We start from the raw sequence: 25,239 nt of genomic DNA on the forward strand, positions 1-25,239 counted from the left end.
CCCTTCCGAACCGGAAAGTAGCGCAGCGCGGGAAGATGTTCCTGTGGTGCCTACACCGACTGGGGAGGAAGTTAATGATGATGATCATGAAGCTTCGGATCAAGTTACTGCTGAACTTCGTAGGTCCACAAGGACACGTTCCGCACCAGAGTGGTACGGCAACCCTGTCCTGGAAATCATGTTGTTAGACAACGGTGAACCTTCGAACTGTGAAGACGCGATGGCGGGCCCGGATTCCAACAAATGGCTTGAAGCCATGCAATCCGAGATAGGATCCATGTATGAAAACAAAGTGTGGACTTTGACAGACTTGCCCGATGATCGGCGAGCGATAGAAAACAAATGGATCTTTAAGAAGAAGACGGACGCGCATGGTAAAGTTACCATCTATAAAGCTCGACTTGTCGCTAAGGGTTATCGACAAGTTCAAGGGGTTGATTACGATGAGACTTTCTCACCCGTAGCGAAGCTAAAGTCCGTCCGAATCATGTTAGCAATTGCCGCATACTATGATTATGAGATATGGAAGATGGACGTCAAAACGGCATTCCTTAACGGCTTTCTTAAGGAAGAATTGTATATGATGCAGCCGGAAGGTTTTGTCGATCCTAAGAATGCTAACAAGGTATGCAAGCTCCAGCGCTCCATCTATGGACTGGTGCAAGCATCTCGGAGTTGGAACATTCGATTTGATGAGATGATCAAAGCGTTTTGGGTTTACACAGACTTATGGAGAAGCCTGTGTTTACAAGAAAGTGAGTGGGAGCTCTGTAGCATTTCTCATATTATATGTGGATGACATACTATTGATGGGAAATGATATAGAATTCTTGGAAAGTATAAAGGCCTACTTGAATAAGCGTTTTTCAATGAAGGACCTTGGAGAAGCTGCTTATATATTAGGCATCAAGATCTATAGAGATAGATCAAGACGCCTCATTGGTCTTTCACAGAGTACGTACCTTGACAAGATATTGAAGAAGTTCAATATGGATCAGTCCAAGAAGGGGTTCTTGCCTGTATTGCAAGGTGTGCAATTGAGCACGGCTCAATGCCCGACCACGGCAGAAGATAGAGAAAAGATGAGTGTCATCCCCTATGCCTCGGCCATAGGGTCTATTATGTATGCCATGCTGCGTACCAGACCTGATGTAAACCTTGCCGTAAGTTTGGTAGGAAGGTACCAAAGTAATCCCGGCATGGAACACTGGACAGCGGTCAAGAATATCCTGAAGTACCTGAAAAGGACTAAGGATATGTTTCTCGTATATGGAGGTGACGAAGAGCTCGTCGTAAAGGGTTACGTCGATGCTAGCTTCGATACAGATCTGGATGACTCGAAGTCACAAACCGGATACGTGTATATTTTGAATGGAGGGGCAGTAAGCTGGTGCAGTTGCAAGCAAAGCATCGTGGCGGGATCTACATGTGAAGCGGAGTACATGGCGGCCTCAGAAGCAGCGCAAGAAGCAATCTGGATGAAGGAGTTCATTACTGACCTAGGGGTGATTCCCAATGCGTCGGGCCCGATGACTCTCTTCTGTGACAACACTGGAGCTATTGCCCTTGCCAAGGAGCCCAGGTTTCACAGGAAGACCAGGCATATCAAGCGTCGCTTCAACTCCATTCGTGAAAGTGTTCAGAATGGGGACATAGATATTTGTAAAGTACATACAGACCTGAATGTAGCAGATCCGTTGACTAAACCTCTCCCTAGAGCAAAACATGATCAACACCAGAACTCTATGGGTCTTCGATTCATCACAATGTAACTAGATTATTGACTCTAGTGCAAGTGGGCGACTGTTGGAAATATGCCCTAGAGGCAATAATAAAATGGTTATTATTATATTTCCTTGTTCATGATAATTGTCTATTGTTCATGCTATAATTGTGTTATTCGGAAATCGTAATACATGTGTGAACACATAGACCACAACATGTCCCTAGTAAGCCTCTAGTTGACTAGCTCGTTGATCAACAGATAGTCATGGTTTCCTGACTATGGACATTGGATGTCATTGATAACGGGATCACATCATTAGGAGAATGATGTGATGGACAAGACCCAATCCTAAGCATAGCACAAAAGATCGTGTAGTTCATTTGCTAGAGCTTTTCCAGTGTCAAGTATCATTTCCTTAGACCATGAGATCGTGCAACTCCCGGATACCGTAGGAGTGCTTTGGGTGTACCAAACGTCACAACGTAACTGGGTGACTATAAAGGTGCACTACGGGTATCTCCGAAAGTGTCTGTTGGGTTGGCACGGATCGAGACTGGGATTTGTCACTCCGTATGACGGAGAGGTATCTCTGGGCCCACTCGGTAATGCATCATCATGATGAGCTCAATGTGACTAAGGAGTTAGCCATGGGATCATGCATTACGGTACGAGTAAAGTGACTTGCCGGTAACGAGATTGAACAAGGTATTGGGATACCGACGATCGAATCTCGGGCAAGTAACGTACCGATTGACAAAGGGAATTGTATACAGGATTGATTGAATCCTCGACATCGTGGTTCATCCGATGAGATCATCATGGAACATGTAGGAGCCAACATGGGTATCCATATCCCGCTGTTGGTTATTGACCGGAGAGGCGTCTCGGTCATGTCTGCATGTCTCCCGAACCCGTAGGGTCTACACACTTAAGGTTCGGTGACGCTAGGGTTGTAGAGATATTAGTATGCGGAAACCCGAAAGTTGTTCGGAGTCCCGGATGAGATCCCGGACGTCACGAGGAGTTCCGGAATGGTCCGGAGGTAAAGAATTATATATAGGAAGTCCAGTTTCGGCATCGGGAAAGTTTCGGGGGTTATCGGTATTTTACCGGGACCACCGGAAGGGTCCCGGGGGTCCACCGGGTGGGGCCACCTATCCCGGAGGGCCCCATGGGCTGAAGTGGGAGGGGAACCAGCCCCTAGTGGGCTGGGGCGCCCCCCTTGGGCCTCCCCCTGCGCCTAGGGTTGGAAACCCTAGGGGTGGGGGGCGCCCCACTTGGCTTGGGGGGCAAGCCACCCCCCTTGGCCGCCGCCCCCCCTCAGATGGGATCTCCAGGGGGCCGGCGCCCCCCCAGGACCCCTATATATAGTGGGGGGAGGGAGGGCAGCAGTACCCTAGCCCCTGGCGCCTCCCTCTCCCTCCCGTGACACCTCTCCCTCCCGCTTGCGCTTGGCGAAGCCCTGCCGAGATCCCCGCTACTTCCACCACCACGCCGTCGTGCTGCTGGATCTCCATCAACCTCTCCTTCCCCCTTGCTGGATCAAGAAGGAGGAGACGTCGCTGCTCCGTACGTGTGTTGAACGCGGAGGTGCCGTCCGTTCGGCGCTCGGTCATCGGTGATTTCGATCACGACGAGGTAACAATTGATCCAACGGCATAATGATACCAAGCCTCGGTATGAATGGCATATTTTCTAATCTTTTTAATCTTCAAGCGCATTGCATCCATCTTGATCTTGTGATCATCGACGACATCCGCAACATGCAACTCCAATATCATCTTCTCCTCCTCAATTTTTTTTATTTTTTCCTTCAAGTAATTGTTTTCTTCTTCAACTAAATTTAACCTCTCGACAATAGGGTCGGTTAGAATTTCCGGTTCAACCACCTCCTATATAAATAAAATCTATGTCACGTTGGTCGGTATATTTGTCATAAACAATAAATGAACCAAATAGTTATAAAAAGATAATATATACCACATCCGAATCATAGACAGGACGAGGGCCGACGGGGGCGGATACCAAAACCATCGCACTATGTAATAAGAAGGAATAATAAAAGTAACAAAATTAGACAAGTAACTATCTAAAGTAAGAATTTTTTTCCTTTCAGAAAGAAGATAAGAACAATAGGCTCACCACGGTGGTGCTGGCAACGAGATCGGCGCGGGCGATCGACGGCGGTGAAGACGGGGACGGGACGTGACGGACCGCTAAACCTAGACAAATCTCGGGGAAAATGGAGCTCGGAGGTCGAGTTTCGAGAGGAGAAAGATTAACTAGTGTGGCTCAGACATTTCATCGAACACCTCATGTGCATAGGAGGTGAGCTAGAGCACCCAAATGCCCTCCCCTCGCCGGCCAGAAAAAATAGAGCACTCTGGAGTGCTCTGCTGTGGCGATGGGGTATATATAGGGAACTCATTGGTCCCGGTTCGTGGCACCAACCGGGACTAAAGGCCTTTGGTCCCGGTTGGTGCCACGAACCGGGACCAATGCCCCCTTTAGTCCCGGTTGGTGGCACCAACCGGGACCAAAGGCCTTGTGCTGCCCCGCGTCAAAAGTTTAGTCCCACCTCGCTAGTTGAGAGAGCTCGAGAGTGGTTTATAAGCGCTGCTGCACCCACCCTCTCGAACTCCTCTCAACTGCAGGCTTTCGGTCCTAACCGTTCTCTTTGCCTGTGGGACCTACTAGGCCTTCTGCGGGCCTGAATCCTGGCCCATGGATGGGTTTCTAGTCGTATTCAGGCCGTGGTGGCCCAGTAGGTGGCATAATTTTTTTCCTCTGTTTTTTTTCTCTTTTGCTTTATTTGTTTTGTTTTGTTTCTACTTACAACAAAAAACTTATTTATTTTATTTCTAATTACTTATGTATTTTACTTTAATTATTTTATTTTTATTTATTTTACTGCTGCTATTTTTACTTAATTTATTAAGGTTTATTTATTTTAGTTACTATAGTTTATTTTATTTTATTTTATTAAGGTTTATTTAGTTTTATTTATTTTATTAAGGTTTATTTATTTATAAATATAAAAAAATGAACATAGATGCGCTTATAGAGGAAATTCAACCTAAATTCATAATAAATTTCTATGAAATTTACTGTGAATTTAGGTCAAATTCCCTGTATAAGGGCATCTATTTTCACTTTAAGACGAGCTCAACAAGGCAGAGAGGGACGGGCTTATAAACTGGTGTGAGCGCCCTTCGGTTGGCGAGGTGGGACTAAACACTGGCCGCAACTAGGACCAGCCCTTTAGTCCCGGTTTGCGGTAGGAACCGGGACTAAAGGGTGGTGGGCCAGGAGCGTGGCCCATTGGTCCCGGTTTGTCCCACCAACCGGGACCAAAGGGTCCGGACGAACCGGGACCAATGCCCCACGAGGCCCGGCAGGCCCTGGCCGCACGAACCGGAACCAATGCTCACATTAGTCCCGGTTCGTGACTGAACCGGGACTAATGTGAATATTGCCCTGTGACCAAAGCCCAGTTTTCTACTAGGGTCACGCTGGGGAGGACGAGAGGAGGGAGAGGGAGCTGGCCACGTCGGCCTGCGGAGGCTTGCCTGGAGGCAGCAGCAGGTAGCTGCATCCAACAAAAAAACGTGTGGGTATGCATGCAGCTTGGATTGAGGCAGCATGCAGGTTTGTTGGTGAAGTTTGTGCATGCATTGGCTTGCTACCGATCGATGCTCACATGCTTTGCCTGATCGCCCTCACGTGTTCACACCCTTTGTCTGTTCCGTCGGTAAACGCCGTAGATAACACCAATACAACGTGTTCTCTCCTGGCCGGATCGATATCAGGGGCACGCATCAATACTAATGTGGCAAAACGAGAGATATGAGCTTTTACAATCCAGACCAGCTTCGTCCGTTGGTTCCAACCGAAGTATCGCTGCACAGCACCGCTAGGCACCGGAGAAGAAGAAGCTAGCGTACGGCCAATTTGCGCGTCACGAGGGAGGCAGGCCATATCCATATGTTGAGGGTTGCCACACATACCAAGGAACAGTTGATGTGGCCACTTTATATTTCCTTGCCTTGACGTGCGCGCGTATGCATGACCTTCTTCCGGTACCTACCGGAACTCCTCTCCTGGGCCTCCCCTTCTTCCAGCTCTTCTTGATAAGGCCACACTCCGTAGAAGAACAGCACCTTGCGATGAAAATGGCGAGAGCCCTGCTCGTCGCTCCTCTTCTCGCCTCGTGCTTTGTGGCGCTCGGCCTGTCCGGCCGCGCCGATGCGGCGGCCGAGACGAAGACCGTCGGTGTCTACGAGCTCAAGAAGGGGGATTTCTCCATCAAGGTCACCAACTGGGGTGCCACCCTCATGTCCGTGATCCTCCCCGACTCGAGAGGTGATGAACTGACACGCTTCTTTCTTTGTTCCCCTTCCGTTACCGTTACTTCTGCAAAATAACTGGCATCTCACCCTTGTTCGCTTGTATAGGAAACTTGGGGGATGTGATCCTGGGCTACGATACGGTTGCTGAGTATGTGGTAAGATCATGCAAAAAATGCCTCCGTTTCTTTTCCTAACACAACATGGTTCAGTTTTTCTTTAGCCGCTGACAAAGTTGGTTTCTGCTTTTGCATCTGGATCGTGCGTACTGTGCAGAATGGCACCGCCTACTTTGGAGGGTTGATCGGCCGCGTCGCCAACAGGATCGCCAACGCCCGGTTCACGCTGGACGGGAAGGCCTACCGGCTGGTTCCCAACGATGGCAACAACACGCTACACGGTACGTACAAGAGGAAATTTCTCCTCCCCTCCTCCTACGAGCTGCGATCGGTCATCTTTCTGCTCTTGTGCTCTAGGTGGTCACCGGGGATTCGATAAGGTCGTATGGACGGTGAAGGAGCACGTCGCCGGCGGCAGCTCCCCATTCATCACTCTGTACTATCATAGCTTCGACGGAGAGCAAGGCAAGGAATAATTTTGAGCCCTTACAATTTCTGATATTTTCATCGAGAGAGGGATTGCACATGTGGGTTCAGTCTTAAATGATCAATCTGGGGAATTTTCAGCCAATTTAGCACAGCCATTTAAAATTGGACAGTTTTTGTAAGATAGAACTGGTTGATTTGTGCTTTTTGTTACTGATAAGTCCCGGAGTTTTGGTTTCTGTTAAAATTCCCAAGAGTTGCGGTTTCCTGTTACCTCAGTCCCAAAAGTTGTATATTTGTGCAATTTCCTCTTAAATCAAATTGAGGAGCTCTTCGCTTCTCATTTTATTTCAAAACACAAACAATTTTAACGAAATAGCTGAACTTGAACAGGGTTTCCAGGCGATGTGGACGTGCACGTGAAGTACCAGCTCTCCGGCCCGCACGAGCTGAGCGTGCGCATGAACGCGACGGCGCGGGGCAAGGCCACCCCGGTGAACCTCGCGCACCACGCCTACTGGAACCTCGGCGGCCACGGCAGCGGCAGCGTCCTCGGCGAGGAGGTCCGCCTCTTCGCCTCCCGGTACACGCCCGTGGATGCCGCGCTCATCCCGACGGGCCACCTGGCGCCCGTGGCCGGCACGCCCTACGACTTCCGCACGCCGGCCGCCGTGGGCTCGCGCATCGGTGGTCTCCTGAGCCGGGGCGTTAATGGGTACGACATCAACTACGTCGTGGACGGCGGGGGCCTGCGCCCGGTGGCAGTTGTCCGGGATGGCGCGTCCGGTAGGGCGATGGAGCTGTGGGCGGATCAGCCCGGGGTGCAGTTCTACACCGCCAACGGGCTGAGTGGCGTGAGGGGGAAGGGCGGCAAGGTCTATGGCCGATACGGCGCGCTCTGCTTGGAGACGCAGGGGTTCCCCGACGCCGTGAACCGCCCGAGTTTCCCGTCGCAGATCGTCCGGCCGGGGAAGGTGTACATGCATCACATGGTGTTCAAGTTCTCCTTCTAGTATAGCTAGTGGTAGTGTGGTACCCGAGCTTGGTCGTTTGTCAGGCAACACAGCCGCTCTTGTGTTTTGTGTGCTGTCTGAATTTGATCGGTTGAGCTTCAATGGAGGAATAAAAGCTTGCATGCTGCAGGTTCAAGCTTTTTTTTTTATTGAAGAGTAAAATGCACTCAAGGTCACTCTTTCAATCTGGAAAAATTTCAGACAATTTAGGCCAACCATTTTAAAATTTGGACATTTTTTTGTAAGAATCGGTCAAATTTTCAGAAAATCATCTAAAAAACATGTTAAATGGTCAATCTGGGGAATTTTCAGCCAATTTAGCCCAACCATTTGAAATTTAGAGTTTTTGTAAGATAAAACTGATGGATTTGTGTTTTTTGTTACTGATTAGTTCTAGAGTTTTGATTTTCTATTAAAATCCCCTAGAGTTGTGGTTTTGTGTTACCTCAGTCCCAATAGTTATGTTATTTGTGCAACAGTCTTGCTAAATCTCAGTCGACCGAGTCTTCGTTAAGTCTCATTTGATGCTATATCCATGAGATCACATGTTGAGATCCATGCAATTTTTTTCTTCTAGCTTTTTTTCCTTGCATATTACGTCACTTCGTTGGGACTTGGTTAAATCTCAATTGACTGAGACCTAGCCACACCCTTTGTGCAATTTCCTCCTTCATCAAATTGAGGAGCTCTTCACTTCTCATGTTATTTCATAACATTTAACGAAGTAGCTAAACTTGAACAGGGTTCCCAGGTGACGTGGACGTGCAGGTGACGTACCAACTCTCGAGACCGCACGTGCTGAGCATGCGCATGAATGCAACGACGCGGGGCAAGGCCACCCCGGTGAACCTAGCGCACCACGCCTACTGGAACCTCGGCGGCCACGGCAGCGGCAGCGTCCTCGGCGAGGAGGTCCGCCTTTTCGCCTCCCGGTACACGCCCGTGGACGCCACGCTCATCCCGACGGGTCACCTCGCGCCCGCGGCCGGCACGCCCTACGACTTACGCAGGCCGGCGACCGTGGGCTCGCGCATCGGGGGCCTCCTGAGCCGGGGCGTCGATGGGTACGACATCAACTACGTCGTGGACGGCGGGGGCCTGGTGGCGGTCGTCCGGGACGGCGCGTCCGGCAGGGCGATGGAGCTGTGGGCTGACCAGCCCGGGGTGCAGTTCTACAAGGCCAACGGGCTCAGCGGGGTGAGGGGAAAGGGCGGCAAGGTCTACGCTCGGTACGGCGCGCTATGCCTGGAGACGCAGGGGTTACCCTATGCCGTGCCCATGAACCGCCCGAGCTTCCCGTCGCAGATCGTCCGGCCGAGGAAGGTGTACAGGCATCACATGGTGTTCAAGTTCACCTTCTAGTAGCTAGTGGTATCCGAGGTCCCGAGCTCGCTCATTTGTCAGGCAAAACAGTTGCTCTCGTGTTTTGTGTATTGTCTGAATTTGATCGATTGAGCTTCGAGGGAGGAATAAAAGCATGCTGCAGGTTCAAGGTTTTTTCATCTTGAGCTTCAACTTTCTTTAGCAGCGTGTTTTGTTGGTGGTAATTAGAACTAGAGAATGAGAATTGAAGGGATATGAGACTTCAAATCTATTATTTAGTTGGAGGGATTGTGAACTCATAAGAGGATAGACATGAGACTTGGTAATTCAACTCACACCATTTTATTAAAAGGGGAGGGGTGAGAGTTAGAAGGGAATTATTTCAGTGAGTATATCTTTACCCTTCATCCTAAACTTTCTTGTCTAGTCCTTTGTCAATTCCCATGAACCAAACAAGGGAGTACAATTTCTTCTCAAATTCTCACACGTATTTCCTATCATGCATCAAACAGAGGATTGAGAATAGAATGACTCGTCCCATGTCAAATCTCAACATAACTTCCTACTCTAAACTTGCATTCTCCTTCCCAAATATTGCCAAACACGCTGCAGGCGTTTTATATAGGTGTCTCAGAAGGGACCTCCTATTTAGCGTGTAGTGCGCCGGATAGTGCGCAAAACTGCACCCTGGCGCAAGTTGGCCCCCACCTTGGGCTGGCCAACTTACCCAATTTGTTGTTTCTTTTCCTGGCATGAAGCAGACTATTAGATTGGTTTTTTAGTTCCGAAAAAAAATAAACTAGACCCTCTTTGAGTCTGTTTTTTCAGAAAAGAAACATGTTACTGTAGCAACTTAGAAAATGAACGTTGATTCAAAAAATGTTTATGAATTTCAAAAAAATGTTCATGAATAAAAAACTGTTCCAAAATTTCAAGAAATGTTTTTTTATTCTAAAAATGTATAAAAATTCTTTCTCAGTTTTAAAAAAACCATGAATTTAGAATTCAAAATATATTCATGAATTCAATACATTTTTGGTAATTTCATAGATGTTCCCAAATTTTAAAAAATGTTTCTAAGTCAAAAAATCTCGAATTTAAAAAAAATTCCGAAATTTTGAAAAAATGACCGTTGATTAAAGAAACCACAAATTTAGAAAATATTCATGAATTTCAAATATTGTTCCAAAATTCAAAAAATGTGCATGAGTTTCAACAATTATTCCCGAAATTCAAAAATTATTCTTAAATTCAAAATGTGTTTACGAATTTAAAAATTATTACGAAAAATTCAATAAATTAAATTGAATTGTAATATGAAACAAATAAAAATAAAATACTCAAAAGAAAGTAAACACATAGAAAAAGAAAATTCGTTTTCTGAATATGCGCCGGCCCATATGCGAGCGGTCGGGGAGGTAGTGCGCGTTTGCTTTGCTATTCTCCGACACGCATGATTAATAGGATTCCCGGTCTCAGAACTCAACTTCTCCGAATTAATTACTTGGGCCCAGAACATGTTGATTATTTGGGCTGAAATTAGAACTCACCAGCCGAGCCCGTCTAACGATCCCATTATTCTCACGGGGTCGCAATGACGGCGCCGACGACGAAACAACCGCCGCCGCCCCTCCCAAACCCTCGATGAGCCGGCCTGCGCCGACGGCCGGTGACGGTCCCCTGCCGAGGGCGCCGAACCGGAGGTGGCAATGCCGCCAGGAGGAAGAGGCGGGGGCGAGCACGGTTACGGGGAACCGGCGACCGCCCACGGAGGCGGGGACGACGAGAACTCATCCCGTTCTTCGCCCCGGCCGCCGTTACCGTTGCTACCTGGCCTCACCGTAATTCCCCCAGCGTCTGAGGTTTGCTCCCATCCTCCTTCCAATCTTAGGTCTATGAGATGGTACTGGGAACCTGAATGAACTGTCTCCACAAATTATAGAAGGAGCAGAAGAAGAAACATAAGCATATTTGTGCAATTTCCTCTTTTCATCAAATTGAGGAGCTCTTCGCTTCTCATTTTATTTCAAAACATAACCGATTTTAATGAAGTAGCAGAACTTGAACAGGGTTTCCAGGCGACGTGGACGTGCACGTGACATACCAGATCTCGGGTCCGCATGCGCTAAGCGTGCCACCCCGTGAACCTCGCACACCACGCCTACTGGAACCTCGGCGGCCACGGCAGCGGCAGCGTCCTCGGCGAGGAGGTCCGCCTCCTCGCCTCCCGGTACACGCCCGTGGACGCCGCGCTCATCCCCACGGGCCGCCTGGCGCCCGTGGCCGGCACTCCCTACGACTTCCGCACGCCGGCCGCCGTAGGCTCACGCATCGGCGGCCTCCTGAACCGGGGCGTCGATGGGTACGACATCAACTACGTCGTGGACGGCGTGGGGCTGCGGCGGGTGGTGGCCGTCCGGGACGGCGCGTCCGGCAGGGCCATGGAGCTGTGGGCGGACCAGCCCGGGGTGCAGTTCTACACCGTCAACGGGCTCAGCGGGGTGAGGGGGAAGGGCGGCAAGGTCTACGGCCGCTACGGCGCGCTCTGCCTGGAGACGCGGGGGTTCCCCGACGCCGTGAACCGCCCGAGTTTCCCGTCGCAGATCGTCCGGCCGGGGAAGGTGTACAGGCATGACATGGTGTTTAAGTTCTCCTTCTAGTAGTAGCTAGTGGTATCCGAGGTCTGTCGTTTGTCAGGAACACAGTCGCTCTTGTGATTTGTGTAGTATACTGTTTGAATTTGACCGGTTGAGCTTCAAGGGAGGAATAAGAGCATGCTGCAGGTTCAAGGTTTTTCATCTCGAGTTTCAAGTTTCTTTATAGGTGGCACTAAATGGACCTTCTATTTAATGCGTAGTGCGCTGGATAGTGAGCAAACGTGCACCCTGGCGCAGGTTGGCCCACACCATTGGCGGCCAAACCTATCTGATTTGTTGTTTCTTTTTTTGACACTAGTAAGCTTGCACGTGCAACGCACGTCTCAAATCTTAACCAAATGAGATGCACGCTAATATAGAAAAATAATTCTCGATATATATGAATTGAATAGATACACAATATTTGTGATGTTGCTCAAGTTATATTTTCAAAGGTGGGATGTCAATGTCATGTTGCTGCATAGAGATAATAATATATTCTTTCATTCATTCGGTCTCTGATATGTTGTAAATTTATAGCATTAAATCTAGTAATTGATCCTCTGAATCGCCATTGTAAAATATATTGAGTCATTCGACAAGCTAATTCCAGTGTGATACGTCTCAATACAACATGATTCACTACACGGCATGTATTATCCCGAGAAAGATATGTTTGGAGAGCAAAATACAACTACTATTTACACTCTTCGATATCCTATACTATAGATTGTTACCACTTTTCCAGACAATAGCATGTAGATTTTCCGCATACTCTCAGTAAAACTCTCCATTTCCTATGATTCATTCAGACTCAAAAGAAAATTGTTAAATAGGCATATAAATACATTTCTTAGAAGCTGAACTCATTAAGTAGATCCATCATTCTAAAAGAACTCGATAATTAGAAGCTGTAGTTGCATAGTAATAGCATCTACAGTGATGGCACAAATTGTCGTGATAGATAAAAGTATATGCATTTTGGACATTGTCATTTTTTTGCGCCTGAGAGGGGGAGGGGCATTGACTATTCAAATGTGCCAAACTATAGTGAGTATGCACCCATGTAATGAATGACACTGTATTCAAAAGAGATTACTCACAGCTGTAAATTGGTGTTCTAATGCCTTTCACCGTGATCTGTGATTAGTAATCTATCATATGCTAGTACTACACAGCGCTTAATTACATTCTACTCCCCCCGTTCCTAAATATTTTTCTTTCTAGAGATTTCAACAAGTGACTCATACGGAGCAAAATGAGTGAATCTACACTCTAAAATATGTCTATATACATCCGTATATGGTGGTCCATTTGAAATCTCTAAAAAGACAAATATTTAGGAACAGGGGGAGTAGTTGTTTTACAAACATAAGCAACTGGAGTACACTTGTTCAGTGTTCTCTCTAACTGACAAGAAACAAATAGGATATGAATTACTTGCTAACAAATCTGAAAGCAAAGGATCAACCTAAATTCCATCAAACTGTCAAATCATGTTAGGCTAGATAACAGCAAGAGCATCAAACTCCACAAAAAAATGGTCTCGACATTTTAAGAAGTCAATAATGGGCTCATATACGACAAAACAAACACTATGCCAAAAAATAATTACCAGTACCTAAATATTCCTCTGTAAAGTAATGTACAGAGGGAGTATCATTGAACTACCTACTGTGATGCTCTTGTTTATTCAGTCAATGGAGCGAAGAGCAAGATTTTTTTCCTTTCAGGGTGATGTTTGGAAATACATGTAGGGTAGGGAAATATTTGTTTTCAACACAATAATTGAGATGTCAAAAAGGACATGTTTCATCTGAAACGAAAGTAGGTTATAGACAATGTAGCTTATCTTACATAATTTACTCCACCGATGTGAGTGGCCACTGTTTTACATGAATGCTCACTGGATTTGAAAAAGGCAATGTTTGTAATGAAAGATGAAACAGTTACACAACAATTTTAACACGAAAACATAAAGAAAAGCAAGGATAGCCATCAATAGTAGTCCATACACATGAGAGCTATAACCGCCATGCTACCAGTAGATATAAAATATGAAAGGAACAGAAGAGAACTTCCTAGGAGACTTGTTGAATATCCTTCACTTTGAGTGATGATCTTTGAAGAAAGTTCACAATCAGGTTATAAGCAGAATACCTTGCTAGTTGCAAGAACTCCTCCACCAATCAACATCCTTTTTCTAGCTGCAACCAAAAATAAGATTGAGTGATGATCTTCTAAGAGCAAGGGCATTGGGGCTAGCAGTGCCAACCATCAATAACATTGTCAACTTAAATTTATTCGTCATTCGAAAATCACATACTATGTTCTTCTTAACTTTCTCCTACTCAAGTGCGGGTACAGAGCTTTGCATGGAATTCATTATTTAAAAATAATAATACCATAGCTTGCAAATAATCCAATATACACATAAAAGCAAAAAAAAAAGCTTAAAAAATGACATTATTTCATCTTTTTGTGAAGGTGATAAATTCCATGTTGAAGTACCAATTCTTTGGTTGGAGCTCACCTATTAAGTAGTCATACGTCTTAGAGGTCATATTCTTTAACATCCGATATGACAACCCCATGGCCTCTCTCTCTCTCTCTCTCTCTCTCACACACACACACACACACACACACACACACACACAAAAACCAAATTTTGCATGTTATGGTAGCAAAACCAGTAATAATCTTCCCAGATATAACACGAATACAGGAAAGAGCTTTATTTTCTCATACATGATTCTGCTTGACCAAATACAGAAAAACAAGAACTGTGTATCCATTGAAAGTTTTTTTTGGAACATAGATGCTAGAAGCGTCCGGCTTTAACTTAATAAAGCCACTAGGCAGCATCCACACATAAAGTCTTACAAACCGAATAAAAACAGTCAACGAGCCCATGGCTCAGGATATAACTAAGTAGAGCGCAGCCACAAGTTCAATATCTCAAAAGCGGAGCATCAAGGCAAAAGCTAGCAAAAAAGAAGGGGTCTCATGATGCAGCCATCATCCCTTGCCGAGCCTTCACCATGGTTGTCTTGATCAGCTCCAAAGTCTCGTTCATGCGTTCGACGTCACGCTTCTTCCCCTGCGGTGCCCATACCTGAAGGAAAATATGACATTTGAAGATAATATCAGCGGGGTGGGCCGGGAACTTGTGTTCAATCGTAATTTTGTTTCGAACCGTCCAGAGGGACCAAAGTAGCGCCCCAATGCATCTCCAAACAATCCTAGCATTGGCCCCTCTTTGCGACATTAAGATAGACAGCACGTCGTGACAAGACTGTGGATTCCAATTTTGTTTGAAGGCGTCCCTCACCGCACTCCACGCAAATCTAGCGAGCACACAGCCAAAGAACACATGGGTCACGTTTTCCCCTAAACCACAAGTGGTGCACGTTCCGTCCACCGGCCCATTTCGTTTGGCAACGTTATCCGACGTAGGTAAGCGATTGCGAAACATTTGCCATAGGAAAATCTTGATTTTGAGAGGAATGCCAGCCTTCCATAGCCCCCTAGCTATATCTAGCGTGGTACCCTTGGAGAGCTTGTCGTATAGGGACTTGACCGTAAACCTATTTGAGGCGGTCAACTTCCACGATATCGTATCCGCCCCATTACTACGAGTCAGCCCTCCCAAGTTAGCCGACAAAGCGACCCAGCTAGCGGCCTCCGTAGACTCTAAAGTCCTAATGAAAGAGATGGCTGGAGGTTGGACGCGCATAGCATCGGCCACCATAATGTTGGTGTCCGTTGCCAATTGGTACAGTTCCGGGTGTGATTGCCATAACGGCTCCTGACCCCACCAATGGTCGAGCCAGAAACGTGTGGACTTACCATCGTTTACCCGGAACTGTGCACCCACTGTAAACGCCGGTCGGACCGCTTGGATCCCGTTCCAAAAGGCCGAACCGTTGATTTTAGCCTTGAACAAATTCCCCTCCGGGAAATATTTAGCTTGGAGGATGTCTGCCCAGAGTCCCGACTCGTTTTGGGCGAGACGCCACCACCACTTAGTAAGCAGGGCCACGTTCATGAGTTTAGAGTTCGTAATACCTAGGCCGCCAAATTTTTTTGGCCTACACGCCGCTGCCCATTTCACTAAGTGGTACTTGCGCTTGGTCCCAGCTCCTTCCCAAAAGAACCGGGAACGCGGAGTATCGAGTCTTGCGTGAACCCCGTCCGCGAGTAGGAACATTCCCATTGTGAATATAGGAAGGGAAGATAAGCTTGAGTTGGTTAGGATGAGCCTCGCCGCCGAGGACATAAACCTACCCCTCCAAGGGCTCACTCTGTTAGCGACTTTCCCATACAGCGGTTCCCATTCCGCTATGGTAAGTTTCTTGGTCGAGATCGGGAGGCCCAAGTATTTAATCGGGAAGCTCCCTAGCTTGCAATTAAGTAGATTCGCAATCCGAGTGCTAGCTAGATCATCCATCCCAATGGTGATCACTTCGCTCTTCAGAAAGTTGATCTTAAGTCCCGATAAAATCTCGAACGCAAGTAGAAGTAGCTTGGTAGTAGCTATGCTGTGGTCGTCGGGTTCGAATAAGAGCATCGTATCGTCCGCGTATTGCAGATGCGTGACCCCACCCGGAATAAGGTGGGCTACCAGCCCTTTAATGTGCCCCGCTACCCTTGCTTTATTAATCATGGCCGCCAGGGCATCCGCAACAAAGTTAAAAATGAGCGGCGAGCTTGGGTCTCCCTGACGGAGACCACGTTTGTTACGGAAGAACTTGCCCATTGTGCCATTGATATTGACCGCCGTGTGCCCACTACACACGAGGTGCAAGATGCGATGTACGAATCCTGCCTCAAAACCCTTTTTGAGGAAGACCTCTCGCACGAACTCCCAGTTCACGCGATCGTACGCTTTCTCGAAGTCTAATTTGAGCAGCACTCCCTGTGCCTTGGTCCGTTTCAACTCGTGAACGATCTCTTGTAACGCAATTGGTCCCTCGAGGATGTTGCGGTGTTTGAGGAAACCCGTTTGACTAGAGCTAATAACTCGTTGAGCGACCGGAGCCAAGCGCGAGGCATAAGCTTTCGCGCAGATTTTGAACGGGACGTTGATCAAGGTAATGGGTCTAAAAAGCTTAATGTTATCCGCCCCTTTCACCTTAGGTATAAGGCTAATGGCTCCATAGTTCAAACGGGATAGGTCCACCGTGCCTAAAGCGAAGCCGTTGACAATATCATAAAACAAGTGCTTAAGGCAGGGCCAAAACTTCTTAAAGAACTCAACAGGCCAGCCGTCCGGCCCAGGCGCCGTGCTCGTTTTCATGCCGTGTAAGGCCTGGTCTATTTCCTCAGGTAGGAAAGCAAGGGCTAGCCTGTCGTTCTCCTCCTGCGAGACACGCTCCGCGGTATCCCACAGGATCCCACAGATCTCCGCGCAAGCGTAAAGGTTTTTCAACGGCCGTCCCCAAAAGACCTATGAAAAACTCGTAGATATGAGCCACAATTTGATCCTGCGCCAACAGGATACCGTGGTCTGTTTGGAGACGCAGAATGGTGCACTTCCTTTTCCGCCCGTTTGCGTAGGCATGGAAATATCCTGTGTTTGCGTCTCCTTTCGTGACCCATTTGACTCCGCCCCTGCGTCGCCAATATTCCTCTTCCGCGCGCAAAATCGCTGTCACTTGATTTTCTAATGCGTACCTATGTGCCCACTCAGCCTCCGAGAAGGGACGGCGATCTGCCTCCGCATCTAACAGCGCAATTGCCTCTACAATGCGCGCGCGCTCTTTCTTGGACTCGCTACCGTGGTTAGCGCCCCACCCGCGAAGGAAGGCACGCAGCTTGCCAGCAGCCGCGTTCCAGCTCTCTGCTGGACCGCGTTGGGGCCCCAGGTGAGAGCAAATCTCACCCCAACGCTCTACCACCATCTGGTCAAAACCCTCCGCTTCGAACCAAGCCGTTTCGAAGTAGAACCTAGGGCTATGACGGATGCGGTCCTCCCCTGAGGAAAATATAAGCGGAACATGGTCTGATCCAATGCGCGTCTCCGCCACTAGAGAGCACATGGGAAACATCACCTCCCACTCAGGCGTAAAAAAGACCCTATCCAGCACGCTACGACCGGCTGCGTTTGTTTGTTAGTCCAGGTATATCTGGCACCAGTCCGTGCTGCTTCCCGCAATGCTGCTGCCGCAATGGCATTATTGAATAAGGACACCCTCGTCCAATCAATATTAGCATTATTCTTATCCGCCCCCGAGCGGATCAAGTTAAAATCACCCCCTACCACCACAGGGAGGTTGATAGCCCTTTTGGCCCCGACCAGGCTGGTCAGTTCTAGCAGGAACGCCGGCGATCTGGAGTGGTCGGCAGGCCCATAAACACAAACGACCACCCACGACAAACCAGATACGCGATGTTTAATAGTAGCAGATAAAAGGAAAACACCAACATCCCAATGCAGAACATCACATACATCCTTATTACAACCCAACAGAATGCCACCAGAATGACCGACAGAGGGAACCCAATGCCAATCAAAACGTTGAAGGGGGTCATAAGCAAGCAATTCTCTGAAGGTAAAATCAGTTTTAATCGTCTCTTGTATCGCTACCACGTCAATATGTTCTTTGGCCATGTATTCTTTAAGCTGCGTGCGCCGGCCACCGTGGCCACAGCCACGGATATTCCAGAACATGTATCTCATCTAAATCACCCTGTTACGTAGGCGCACACCCCTAGAGGTCACCGCCTTCGCCACTCTCTTCCTAGCCGTCACTCGGCCATTAGAAGGAAGGACACCAGCTTCCCTAGCTTGTGTCACCTCGTCGGGCACTCTCTCGTCACCAGCCTCTACTGGCACAATGGCTAACTCGTTGTTGTTAGCGCAGCGCACGGCGGCGGCCGCCAGCGCAGCCTGCGCCTCTTCCCTAGCATGCACAAGAGATATAATTTTGGACTGGGACCCTCGGGTCTCCACACCGCAGTCGTCTAGAACGCTCACCAGGTGTTCATCCGAGAAGGCATTTAGAATGCGGAAAGATGGCAAGGGATTACCTGCGGCGTCCATGTTCTTGTCGGCGATGCGGAGTTTGGCGCTTTCCAAGGAAGAGAGATCGCCGAGCTTGGCCTTGGCCCGAACGCTAGGAGCGCGCTGCACCACCGGGATTGCCTTGGTGCGCCTGGCCTTGTTGTTAGTTCCCGTCGCCCCCAGCGCCGCCCCCAACTCACCACCAAGGTCAGAAGTCTCCACCTCCGCCACCACCATCGCCTGCTTGTTAGCCAGCTTCCTCCCCACCGTTTTCTTAGGTTGCCTGCCACCGCTGTTGGAGCCCCGACGCGGAGCAGGCGTAAGGTCAGCACCCTCGATCACCACGCAACCAGAGTCCGTCCCCACGGCCACTGGAGAGGAAGAGGCTGGAAGAGAGGCAGCAGAGGAGACCCTGCCCGCGCCACTCAGAGTCGCCGCCACCTGGGTCGGGGCAAGGTTGGTCCCGTACTCATTGAAGGAAAGCTCCAGCGACCTGGCTAGCGGAGGCACGCTCACCGCGGTGTCCTGAGTCGCCACCCCCATGGCACCAGTCTCAGCCGACAACGCACCCAGCTTATCCCAAGTTTCCGTGTCGATGGATGTGTCCTGGATGCTGTCGTCTTGATCCTCTCCCCTGTCTTGCATCTTGGTGTCCTGGTTCACCGCACCAGTAGGGCCGCCCTCGCGCCTGTGCGGCTCAATGCCTGGTTCAGCCCTGCCATGTTTGCCATTGTCCAGCGTCCGAGCGCCTGGATTCGCGTCCTTGGCAGGAGGATTGGAAGGGCCGGCTCCCAACACGGCCCGCTCACCACCCCTTTTGGGCAAGGTCTCGCGCTCCACCTTGATTTGATATCCCTCGTGGTTGAACCACACCTCGACGACACCATTCAGCTTCTCCGGGGCTTTGCAAGCAAGCTTCATCCGAACAGGCCCCAACCTGATCAAAGATAGTTCATCAACCACAATTGGCCGGCCCAGCATCCGGAACCCCTCCCTGACGCGGTCTTCACGCCTATGCTTCTTTGGAATGCCATGGAGCCGCACCCAAGTCTCCGGCATCGCCATGGGCTGGACCTCCTCGTGTAGCATGTCGCGCACACGCGCAGTAATGTCATTGATGGACAAAAACAACTTACCACTTGACTTCGCCATATGTAACAGATCTGCAGAAGGATAGACCACCACGAAATCGTCATCGCCCACTTGTGTTACCTGCCAATCCCAATCTCCTGTCACCATGTGCTTCAGTTCTTGTTTGAGAATCCGAAGATTAAGCTTCCCCGGCTCCGCAGATAGGATGGCCACGTTCTTGATGCGAGCATCGATGGGGGCTTCGGTCTCGTCCGCGTCCTCGAACTCTAGGCAGAAAAATCCTTCCCCAGATATGGCACTTCCCATGATTTGAAGGTGAAGCTGCCGGCCCCTCGTCGGACAGTGAGCGGACGCGTGCCCTTCTTCCTTGCAGAGCACACAAAGGGGCAAGAACTTGCACTTGGATTGGAAGTGGCCGAGGCGCCCACACTTGAAGCACTCCACGTCCGGTGCCTCCTCCACTCGGATGGGTTCCTCCGCCGTACCCTTAGATGCAGAGGGAAGCGCCACCGCCAGTGGATCTGCACGCGGCTTCTTGGCCATTGGGTCCCCGTGGCCCCCACCACAGTAGGGATGCGTCTCATGCTTCCTCTCAAGCTCGCGTCGCCGCTGCTGAACCTTCTTTTTCTTCTTGCGCTCCTGCTGCTGGATCCACCACGGGGGAGGACCCCAATCCCCCTCACGCCCGCCATGGTCGCGAGCTCCGCCACGTTCTTCTCTGGCCTCGCGGCCACCCGAACGCTCGCGCATCACGCGCTTCGCCTTGTCGCGCAGCTCCCGCTCCCTACGCCGTTCCGCCTCCGGATCTGACACCTCCATCGGCCTCTTGTCCGCACGCCGATCTCCCATCACCACCGCCGCGAAAGATTGGAGGAGAGGGGGAGGAGGGGGGCAGATCTTGATCGTGCGGGCGGAGTGAGCGAGGCGCCGCACCTCGCGAGTGGTGGCTGGAAACCCTAAAAGGGGATCCAGGCAACCCCTCCTCACCCACTTATAGCCAGTGGTCGGGCGAGTGACGTGCCGAGGCGCGTTGGGCCGATGTGGCACTTGAGGCCGCGAGTCCGAGGCCGTCTCCAGGCCCAGCCCCACTGGAGGGTCAGAAAAGGCCCCAGACTGTCCCCCCAGCCCAGGCCCAGAGCCCTCATCCAGCCCCACACCCGACGTCAGCCCAGGAAGGGCCCCCACCGTCGGCCCATCCGTCCCAACCCTAGGGCGCATCGTCTCCGGACCGCACGGCACCCCGCCGCCTCTGCCGCCGCCACCACAGGGGCGCCGGCAGGCACGGCCAGTCCTCCCTGGTCCACTCCGTCTGCTCCACCATCAGGCTCGCCGCCGCCTTGGCTCGAATAAGCGTCGCCGCCCCCGACGAACCGCCAGCACCCGAGCCCGAGCTGCACGCCCTCGACGACAGCCAGATGCGTGAGGCCATGGATCTGGAGCCACGGCCGCCCGGCGCGAAGCGTCTCCCACGCCCCGAGCTCGAAGCCGCACCGCTCTGCTTCGCTGCAAAGGCCACGAAATCTCCAATCGACGGCCCTGCAGGCACCGCGCACAGGCCCCGCTCCGGATCCAGCTCCCCGCCATCGTCCTCCTCCTCCGAGTCCTCCGCCGCCAGCGCCCAGAAACGATTGTGGCGGCCGCCGTTCCCCGCTGCAGGCGAGCCGGCGCGGCCCTCCCCGCCGCTCACCCGGTGTTTGCTCGCGCTGCGCCGGACCATAGACCAGCCCGCCGTCCCCGCCGCGGATGGCTGCCACACCGCAGCAGGCGCGTCACCAGTGCTGTCGCCCGCGTGGTCGCCTACCTTAGACATCCTGTGGAGAATCGAAAACCCTCTATTTTCATTTTCCAGAATAACTTCATCCATTGAAAGTTTACCTAGAGCACATAGAGAATGTCATTTTACTCTTAATAACACTTTAAGTGCTTGATGATAAATGATACTACAAACATGTTTACAACAGAACAGAGCTTATCATGATGTCATGTGAAGAGTTTTTCTTCACTTCCTCCTTTCTCTTGTCAGTACATGTTTCAAGATTTTTCATGATCATGCATGATCTCTAGAATATAAGGAATACCTATTTCCACTTCTTGTGTCATACATTTTTCTTCTCCCTCTTTTCTCTTATTAATTGGCTGGACCATTAGGAGAAGCGGTGAGAAATTTAATCGGAATGAAGAGAAGATCAAGGAAAGGTACAACAATGAATAAATCAATTTGAAAGATTGGAATGAGCAGAAGGAGGGATTTCACATCCTCACCAAAATTACTGTCGAATTCATGAACAACATCCTATGCTTCCCGGTAGTTATAATCCTCTGCTTCATGCTAGAAAGAAGACCATTGACCTGAAGGTGAAGTCCAGCCCATGAATAACCACCCAAAAAAGATCTTCACAATTATGGAACAGACCAGAAGCACATTGGTTCCTCTATTGGACCGTAATTTCATCAGCACATTGAGATCCGCACCAAATCTTTTCCATTCTGCTCAAAATATCACTATAACAAACTAATGAATTAAGCGTAACAACTTTTTCTCCAAATGAATTGCACAAACTAATGAAAATATGAACATAATTCTGTTATTTATCCATCATTTCTCAACTCTGAAAAACAAAATTGAATGAGATGACAGTATTGCAACAATTGGAGACAACACAACAAGTGAAATAAGCGTAGAGAGATGCGTGAGTATTCTGACCCACACCAAACGGCGACCTCTCTCACTTCTCTGGCGTCGCTAAGCGCACACTATCACACTGATAATTGCTGAAGCAGCATGTAAATGTAGATTACGAGTAAATTCGCATTTAACAGAGTATAGTGTGCACCACATTACTTCATAGCCATTGTGAAATGAGCAAGCGAAAAGAGCCTTTGACTATATCACCCCCGCTATGGACAGCAAGGTCCTGCAGATTGGCCTTTCTTATTTTGTTTTCGAAACCAGAATATGTGAGTAAACTTTATAACCTCTTCCTTTCATGAAGTTATGCTCTTAAATAAAAATCATCCATGAGTGTATATGTGAAGGCAATAAGATAGTTAATAAATACAATTGCAAGAAGAAGAATGTAAGTGTGCATATACAGGACAAAAGAAGATATTGTTTAACGTCTGGGCTATCAGATTAACATACCAGCAACCAGCTCCATCAACTGTTATTTCTAATTGGGTAAATTTGGTACCAAACTTCTATAATCCAGCCCTTAGTACCTCAAGATTAATTATCCCTTTATTTATCAATATCCTATGATTCAAATTCTCTAAAGACTGTCGTCTCTTCCTCTGACAAGATTTCTTAAAAGATGTGCCTATAACTGAAGAAATGAGAAGATTTGTTAAGTAGTGTAGATTATACTACCAAGCAAGCACAAAAAGAGTTTGATGTTCAGATCGTTTCAGTACCTTCAAGGAACCCCTCTTAAACTTGCCTAGAAAACCTTATGCGTGTCGTTGTCGTGGCCGCACACAACTCCATTGACTCGGTGTCCTCAATGCACGGTGATCCCTGCAAGTAGAACCATAAGAAGAGTACTGTCCTCTGAAATATGTGCATCCGACAGAAATCAGCATGGACAAACAACTTCTTGTAAAATCCCTAGGACCCGGGAAAAAAACCACATCGCCCAGCCAACGGCGGTATGTCCCTCATCGTCGGGAGCGGCACCCGAGTCCGCGTCCTAGCCCACAACCGGGTATGCGGGAGTGGCCGTGCCCGCCGAGTCCAGCGCCCCGGCGTCTTCCCGCACCACCAAAGATCAATTGACTTGACCCACGGTTGCATCCGCTCTGCTCTCACCCGCAATAGCGAGTGATAGGAAGGCGGTTAATGACCAATTCAGTTTGGATATAGAAAAATTCAGTACAACTCATAGTTCGACACGACCGCACAACTGATATGGACATCCCCTGTGCGCCCGCGGTGCAGCAGCGCAGAGGCGCGATGGCATGTACGGCATCGTTCGCCAGCAGTCGCCCTGTGTGTGTCCATGTCCCCGGTGGAGGCGGCAGCTCCCGGGTGCGGCATTGAATCAAGGAGTGTAAGTTTCAGTGAGACAGTAATATGGAGATGTCTAAATAGACAGTAACACCATGAATCAGTTGATTCTGAGACATTTTTCTAGACGAAAAGCTTGCAAGTGCACGCTCTCTAATCTCTACCTCTGCGCATCCATGTGAGGGCAAAAAAAAAAAGGATTAGGAGGGATATGGGGTTGTTCGCCGTACCTGCACATTAGATGGCGTGCCGGTGTGGTGGACGGCGGCTACATGCGTGACGGCCACAGGATGGTGCAGGATCAACCGCGGCTGCTCCTTCGTCGCTGGCGAACACATGATGGTGCAGGATGAGAGGACGAACAAGAGGACGAAGCCATGGCGAGGCTCCTTCGTCCCTCGCCCCAAGGGCCGCCGCGTCAGGAAGGCCTGGAGACGGCAGACCCGTGGTGCCGCGTCTGCACACATGTTGAGGACGGGGAGAGACGATGATGGGGTAGCCAGCAATCACGGGCGGCGTCCCCGAAGTCCGGCCAGGCGGTCTAGGCGGCGTCCCCGACGGCCGAGGCCTGGCGAGGCGATGGCTGGGGGCGACACGGAGATGTGAGGGGCGGCGTCGATGAAGCTGCGGTGGGCCGAGGGCCGAGGCGATGGTGGTGGTTTCGCTGAAGCTGCGGCGGGTCGAGGCGAGGGGCGGGCGAGGGGGCGGCGCCGAGCGGGAGAGGAGGGAGGTTGGGGATGGAGCGCTCCTGTGCGTGCGAACGTGCGAGGAGGAAGTGGTGCGCGGCGCGGGATAAGTTCTGTGGTAAACGCAATTGAGACATGCGTGCGATCAATCTAGGCAGTTTTTCTTAGAAGAGACGGAGGAGTTTAGGAGTGGCAGGGTGGGTAATTAAAGTGTAAAATGCGTTTGATATGTTGGAGTGATTTAGACCATCAGATCATATGCTTCAATGGATGAGATGATTCGGTTCTTCGCCCTCTCGTGTTTTTATCTCTACTCCTAATGGACGACTTGGTGAATAGTCTGCACGGTTTATTTTCGCTGGTTTTTTCGTCATCCTCCCACCTCCGGTTTTTTTTCGTCCCCCTCCCACCACCACCACCCCTCCCACCTACGCAGCCAAAAAACCAACCCGCAAAAAACCATACCTATCGATCCCCTAGACGACACAGAGCCGCCGTCCTCTCGTGCGATCTCGCTGCCGCCACCCTCCGATCCGATCCTCCTCTCCCGAGGATCCGGATGATGGGGCGGCAGAGATGGCCACGGATCTGTTACGGCGACGACGGCGCCGGATCCGCACCCGCAGCATCCGGATGGAGGCCGGCGACGAACCCTAGCCTAGCCGTCAGCATCGGGATCCAACCCCTGCTCCCAGTGCTGGGGCAAGGCATATGGGGGTGCTTGCTGCCGCGGTGGACCTCGACGCCGGCGACACCTGCAGCATCTCCCTCCCGTCGGGCTGCAGGCCGACGACGAACCCTAGCCTAGCTGTCAGCATCGGGATCCAACCCCTGCTCTCGGTTCTGGGGCAAGGCACATGGGG

The 25,239-nt window shown here is 49.9% G+C and overlaps 2 protein-coding genes, 1 long non-coding RNA gene and 1 pseudogene across 3 annotated transcripts; 3 read left to right on the top strand and 1 right to left on the bottom strand.

Annotated features, from left to right (window-relative positions):
* Positions 1 to 5,512: 5,512 nt before the first annotated feature.
* On the top strand, positions 5,513 to 7,779 carry LOC123169127 (galactose mutarotase). Its single transcript, XM_044586972.1, has 5 exons — positions 5,513 to 6,088; positions 6,181 to 6,230; positions 6,349 to 6,472; positions 6,549 to 6,656; positions 7,011 to 7,779. The coding sequence occupies exons 1-5, from the start codon at positions 5,788 to 5,790 to the stop codon at positions 7,628 to 7,630; spliced, it is 1,203 nt and encodes a 400-aa protein (XP_044442907.1). The 5' UTR covers positions 5,513 to 5,787; the 3' UTR covers positions 7,631 to 7,779.
* A 134-nt stretch (positions 7,780 to 7,913) lies between these two features.
* LOC123169128 (galactose mutarotase-like) lies at positions 7,914 to 9,143 on the top strand. Its single transcript, XM_044586973.1, has one exon. It carries the CDS (start codon positions 8,435 to 8,437, stop codon positions 8,990 to 8,992), a length of 558 nt encoding a protein of 185 aa, XP_044442908.1. The 5' UTR covers positions 7,914 to 8,434; the 3' UTR covers positions 8,993 to 9,143.
* Positions 9,144 to 10,662: 1,519 nt separating this feature from the next.
* Positions 10,663 to 11,692, top strand: LOC123170936 (galactose mutarotase-like; annotated as a pseudogene).
* Positions 11,693 to 21,786: 10,094 nt separating this feature from the next.
* Positions 21,787 to 24,474, bottom strand: LOC123169933 (uncharacterized). The gene is made up of 3 exons (XR_006484986.1): positions 23,921 to 24,474; positions 23,099 to 23,201; positions 21,787 to 23,010 (listed from the first exon to the last, which is right to left on the bottom strand). It is a non-coding gene; the product is annotated as an uncharacterized lncRNA (long non-coding RNA).
* Positions 24,475 to 25,239: the final 765 nt, after the last annotated feature.

Source organism: Triticum aestivum, chromosome 7D (assembly GCF_018294505.1).
Source record: "Triticum aestivum cultivar Chinese Spring chromosome 7D, IWGSC CS RefSeq v2.1, whole genome shotgun sequence".
NCBI classification, from domain to species: Eukaryota; Viridiplantae; Streptophyta; class Magnoliopsida; order Poales; family Poaceae; genus Triticum; species Triticum aestivum.